The sequence below is a fragment of the Propithecus coquereli genome, unplaced genomic scaffold, assembly GCF_000956105.1.
Source record: "Propithecus coquereli isolate 6110/MARCELLA unplaced genomic scaffold, Pcoq_1.0 Scaffold468, whole genome shotgun sequence".
Lineage (NCBI taxonomy): Eukaryota > Metazoa > Chordata > Mammalia > Primates > Indriidae > Propithecus > Propithecus coquereli.
Window position 1 is genome coordinate 1,606,992 of NW_012150485.1, and position 5,610 is coordinate 1,612,601.

Genomic DNA, 5,610 nt, shown 5'->3' on the forward strand with positions numbered 1-5,610 from the left:
TAGCTCTGCTACTTAGTAGCTATGTGACCTTTGGCAAATTACTTAACTTCTCTGCCTCAGTTTCCTTATCTATAAAATCCGAATAATTGTCATCTCATGGGGTTATTGGGAAGATTACATGAGTTAATTCATATAAAGCTCTTAGAACAGGGCCCAACAGACTAAGCACCAAAAAATGTTGATTATGAAAACTGTGTAATGTTTCCCAGTATTTATAACTGTATAAAAATATATTTTGATCTCACCCAGAAAAGAAAAAAATCTATTTCCATTTTTAGTTATTTGTATTGGTACCAGACACGAGGTAGTACAAATGCAAAGGAGGAGGTACAGGGATCACATCTTCATGCAATTAACCTATTGCCTGAAGACCTGACCTTGGGCCAGGAAAGGAAATCAGAAGGATGATGACTTAATAGTATCTTTTAGAGAGGTATCATGCATCTGATAAGGACTGGACTAAATTACCTGCGGTATTTCCACTGAATGCCTTGTTTCTGTCTTCTAGGTTAAGGTATAAGGTATAAGTTATTTATAGAGTTTCAAACATACAGTCTCTTCCCAAATAGTTTTTTAAAACCAGTAACATTAATGATTTAGCTAGCCACTACCAAGAGGAACAACAAATTCTGCTTATCAAGACAGCCATCACCTTAATAATTTTATACCAGTTCCTCATAAGCTGATAGCAAGCAAGTATAAACAGTTGCCTTAGCTACAACAGGATAAACTGGTGTTTCAGTTTGAAGAATTTTAAAGCAAGCCAAGTAATTGTATAAAATTTAAATTTTATGACCATGTTTGGACCTTTGTACACTTAACACAATGGAAATGTTCATATTCATTTTTTTCCCCCAGTGGAAAAAATTCTGATTCATCACTATGTTGCACAGTAGAATAGAAATATGAGTTCAGGTACTTAGTCAAGTTACTAAAGAATGCAAATAACAGACACGATTTTACTTCCAAAATCTGAAGTCATCAACATGATTCTGTAGTACTATATGTCAGGCTTTACCTAAAAACTCATTATTATTCAGATAAAGATAGCCCCCTAGTCACATTTTTTAAAAAGCCTTTGCCCCACCACAACTTCCTGAGATCTGTGAAGAAACTGCAGTCTTGTGATCAGATTCCATATAGTACTGGCAGTTTTGTAATCCTAGGGAAAAAACGGTGACTGATCTTATGTGTCAATTAGTTGTAGTCTGCTGATCTGATTAGAAGCCTTGACAAATGCCTGGTGGCGATTGCAAATAACTGCCAAGCATATAGGGATGATACAGTAGCCCACCGTTTTGGGATCAGCTCTTGTACAAGAATAAAGGAACAAAAACATCTGTAAGTAAGGTATCAGAAAAATAATCGTCCACAACCAGAAAGGCAGAGAGAGTAACCGAGCTTTCAAGGAGTGTGTCCATGTGGTTCCTTCAAGGGGCTCCTCAGGGTGCTGTTGAATGTGTTCCAAGGCCAGCCTGTTGTAAGTCTCATTGATTTCAAAAACATAGTAAAATGCCGCTGCACTTGCTAAAAGATACAATCCCACTCCAATCCATCCCATCCGCTGACGGAAGTTCATCATTCTCCATGCTCTGTGCCTTGGAGTTTAAAAAAAATACAGTTAGGGTCTTGTAATGCTGTCATAGCAACTATTCCAAATGCACTTGCCTTATTTCCAAGAGTTCTAAAACATCCCAGTAACATATTAAAGATTCAAAATAATTAAAGTACATTGATTAAGAAATGTAAACAACTTACAGGTTGTTGTTTTGTGTAAGTTATGAGCAAGTAAAAAGACTGGTTTCTGTATGTATTGAGGTCTGCTTTTTATGTGAATCCCACAGAATAAATAAATCATTACACGCTACTTTCCTTCCAAAACTGGAATTAAACCAGTTTCCTACGGTACCTTTCACTTTTACCGTTGAAATACTTTCTGGCTTAACAGATTGCTTCAGACGGGAACACTGGGTTGTAAAAGTCAAGCCAACGTTGGAACCCCCAAGTTTAAGACGGTAACTCTTAAACACTTACAATGGTCCCGAAAATCTTCCTGTTCCCACGGCAAGCGTTAAAGAGTCACTCAGTTCTGAATAATCGGGTGGCTTTGGCATTTCAGAGAAAGCCACTATAAAAGAAATCCCCTGGGTCACCCGGCTCGGAGAAAGGTGAGCGCCGCCAGCCTGGAGCGCAAGCTAACTGTGATTAAGTACAGCGTGACTGCAGCTGGTCACGCGGCGGCCCGGCCCCTATCGCCGCTGCCGGAGCCCCAATCGGGGCACCCGGCCCGGCCGGGAGACTCCCCAGCCACCTGGGCCTCCCAGCAGCCGGCCCCGCCCCCTGCCGCGGCTGCAGCGCCGGTCCTAGGCGACCAAAGCTGCTCAGGCAGAGCTAGGCCCAGGCCTTACAGCCCTGCGGCGCCGACAGCGCTGCGCCCGGCACTGGCCGCCGGCCTAGCCTTCCGGCAAATCTGACCAGGTCCCGGGTCTCACCTTCCTGTCCCGGCTAGTCAGCCCGCCTGCTCTCCCGGATGCCGCCGCAGTCGGGGCTTCCGTCTCGGGCCGGAAGCAAGCGCGCCCCGCCCGGAAAGACCCGCCTCCTCGTGACGCCAGGGCGCTTCCGCCGCTGCCCCGCCTCCCAAAGCAAGCCGAAAGCGACTCGAACTGGGACTCGAGCAGGGGTTGCCGCGGCGCGAGTGGGGGCCAGCCTTTCAGGTGAGCGGCTCTCTGGGACTGGCGATCTCAGCGCCCCTCAGCCTTGCCCCCTCGTGCCCCGCTCGCGACTCTGATCACCCCTCACTCCTCGCTGCGGAGAGCCCCGCAGGGACAAGGCGGCACGGCAGCGATCGCCTTGGCCCCCCAGAGCGTCCATCCGAGCCGAGTGGAGCCGGCCTGGCGCCTCGGCCGCCGGGGGACGGACGCGGGCACCCAGCACTAGATAACGGTGAGGGGGAGCGGGTCCCGCGAGCGGCCCTGCAGGCCCGACGTGCGCAGGGGCGCCCGAGCTGGGAGAGGGCGAGATGGCTGCTTGCCACAGGGCGCTGCAGTGTGTGGGCCCAGTGGGCCCGGGGGGGCCTGTACGGGCGCCCTGAACATCGGCACCTTTAACCTGACTGCTCTGTCCTGCAGGCTGCTAGACCTCGGCACGTTACGAGACTCATCTGGGGTACCGCGGAGGATTACTCTGAATTGCGGTGGGCATCTGTGTCCCGAACGAATTAGAACTTAAAATCTATTATTTCGGGCGCCATGACGTTGAGACTCTTAGAAGATTGGTGCAGGGGGATGGATATGAACCCTCGAAAGGCGCTGTTGATTGCCGGCATCCCCCAGACCTGCAGTGTGGCAGAAATCGAGGAGGCTCTGCGGGCTGGTTTAGCTCCTTTAGGGGAGTACAGACTGCTTGGGAGGATGTTCAGGAGGGACGAGAACAGGAATGTAGCCTTAGTAGGGCTTACTGAGGAGACTGTTCATGCTCTGGTCCCTAAGGAGATACCGGGAAAGGGGGGTATCTGGAGAGTGATCTTTAAGCCCCCTGACCCAGATAATGAATTTCTAAGCAGATTAAACGAATTTTTAAAGGGAGAGGGGATGACAGTGAGTGAGTTGACCAGAGCTCTAGGGTATGAAAATGACCCTTTTGACCTAGACCGGGACATGATCCCAGAAATTCGGGCCCCTATGTTGGCACAGGCATTGGATGAGGCTCTTCAGCCTGTCCTGCAATTCCTGAACTATAAAAAGCTGAGAGTATTCTCGGGCAGGGATCCTCCAGAACCAGAAGAGGAAGAATTCGGACCCTGGTTGTTTCATACGACTCAAATGATGAAGGCATGGCAGGTGTCAGATGCAGAGAAAAGAAGGCGATTGCTAGAGAGCCTCAGAGGCCCAGCATTTGATGTTATTCGCGTCCTCAAGATCAGCAATCCTTTAATTACAGTCCGTGAATGCCTGCAGGCTCTTGAGCAGGTATTTGGGGTTATAGATAATCCTAGGGAGTTGCAAGTCAAATATCTAACCACTTACCAGAAGGATGAAGAAAAATTATCAGCTTACATACTAAGGCTGGAGCCTTTGTTACAGAAGCTGGTACAGAGAGGAGCAATTGAGAGAGACATTGTGAATCAGGCCCGCTTAGACCAAATCATTGCTGGGGCAGTCCACAGAACAGTTCGCAGACAGTTTGATCTGCCAGAGGATGGCCCAGCCCCTGGCTTCTTGCAGTTACTGGCACTGATAAAGGATGGGGAGGCAGTTGAGGAGGAGGAGGAGGCCCTTCTCCAGGCAGGATTAGGAGAGCATTTCACCTGAATCTCAGGAAACCAGGAAGGGATATCTGTCAGTAAGTGGACCATGAAAGTAGAAGAGTCTGTATACTCCAGTGACAGGCATCAACCAATCCCTACCTGTGCGGCCAAGTAACCGATTTTTGTGCAGGTCTCAGTATAAACGCTTTGTCATTTCTATGCCCATTTAATGTCTCCTAAATGTGTCATTGACCAGGAAGAGTGTAGTTCTGCACTGCTATTTATTTAAAACTGCTATTATCTATTAGTCCCTGTGAATTTTTTGTCATGCAAAATTATACAAAAGGTCTGTCATTACGTATGTGTAGTGTGCTCTGAGAGGACGGGGAAGGCTCAGGTGCACATGCTGACCAGATCTCATTGAGATGTCAGCTCGTTTGGTAACAGGTGCAAGTGTAGCATGTCACATGTGATGATGTTACATCAGTAGTTTTTAGGTATATATTGCCCTACATTTATGATGAAGATCCTGAGCAGTGGTTAAGATAATTATTTTTTGTATGAATCAGAATTATATGGGTTCTGTGCAATCAAAAGGCAGAATTGAATGCTGAGGTTGATAAGTTTGCAGTGACCACCTTTACCCCCAGATTTCTGATATGTGTAATCAAAGCATCTAGTTCTGAATGTCATTTTCATGGTTATAAAATTATAGTTATAAAATAAAGGAATGCTAAAAAAAAAAAACTTCTTTTATCTGTTTTGTTTATATCAAGGGTCTAAGAAAGATTTCATTTGAACAAAGGATTCCTAAAGCAGGGATCTGAAAACCACTGAACTTACACAGACTTAGTTCCTTGGATTCTTTCTTCTTAGTGCCCAGGGGATAGGAAATCTTTTTCTAAGTGAGATTGCTAGAGGGACCCTCTACTGAAGCAGTTAAACAATGGAATGAAACAAGACAGCACACAAATTAGCAAAAGGTCCAGACACCTCAGTGTATTGAATTTGGAGGGAGAAAGGAAAGAAATGAACATTGCATGCCTGTGCATGGCAAACTAGACTAAAAAGTCTTTCCCTGTACTTTCTCATTTAATCCTCTTAAAAATCCTGCAATATAGGAAAATGTAGTTTCACACTTATGGAAATGAGCACAACAGATTTAAAAACTTGGCCAAGGTGAAATAACTAGTAAATGGCCGGGCAAGGCCCATGTTCTTTCCAGTGCCAAGGAAGAGAAGCCATCGTGAGGGTATCTATACCAAACAGCCTCACAAGGGAAGCAGGGCAGGTGCGGGCCATATTTTGTAAATTTATATCTCATATGCATTGGATTGTAGTACCCTTGACCTCGAGTAATAGGG

The 5,610-nt window shown here is 46.3% G+C and overlaps 1 protein-coding gene and 1 long non-coding RNA gene across 2 annotated transcripts; one reads left to right on the top strand and one right to left on the bottom strand.

Annotated features, from left to right (window-relative positions):
- Positions 1-768: 768 nt before the first annotated feature.
- On the bottom strand, positions 769-2,504 carry LOC105819059. Its single transcript, XR_001137942.1, has 2 exons — positions 2,035-2,504; positions 769-1,598 (listed from the first exon to the last, which is right to left on the bottom strand). It is a non-coding gene; the product is annotated as an uncharacterized LOC105819059 (long non-coding RNA).
- Positions 2,505-2,891: 387 nt separating this feature from the next.
- Positions 2,892-4,540, top strand: MOAP1 (modulator of apoptosis 1). Its single transcript, XM_012655208.1, has 2 exons — positions 2,892-2,943; positions 3,129-4,540. Exon 2 carries the CDS (start codon positions 3,249-3,251, stop codon positions 4,308-4,310), a length of 1,062 nt encoding a protein of 353 aa, XP_012510662.1. The 5' UTR covers positions 2,892-2,943; positions 3,129-3,248; the 3' UTR covers positions 4,311-4,540.
- The last annotated feature ends 1,070 nt before the right edge of the window (positions 4,541-5,610 follow it).

Excerpts from the sequence above, each read along its gene's own strand:
- MOAP1 (XM_012655208.1), top strand. The coding sequence starts at position 3,249 with ATGACGTTGAGACTCTTAGAAGATTGGTGCAGGGGGATGGATATGAAC.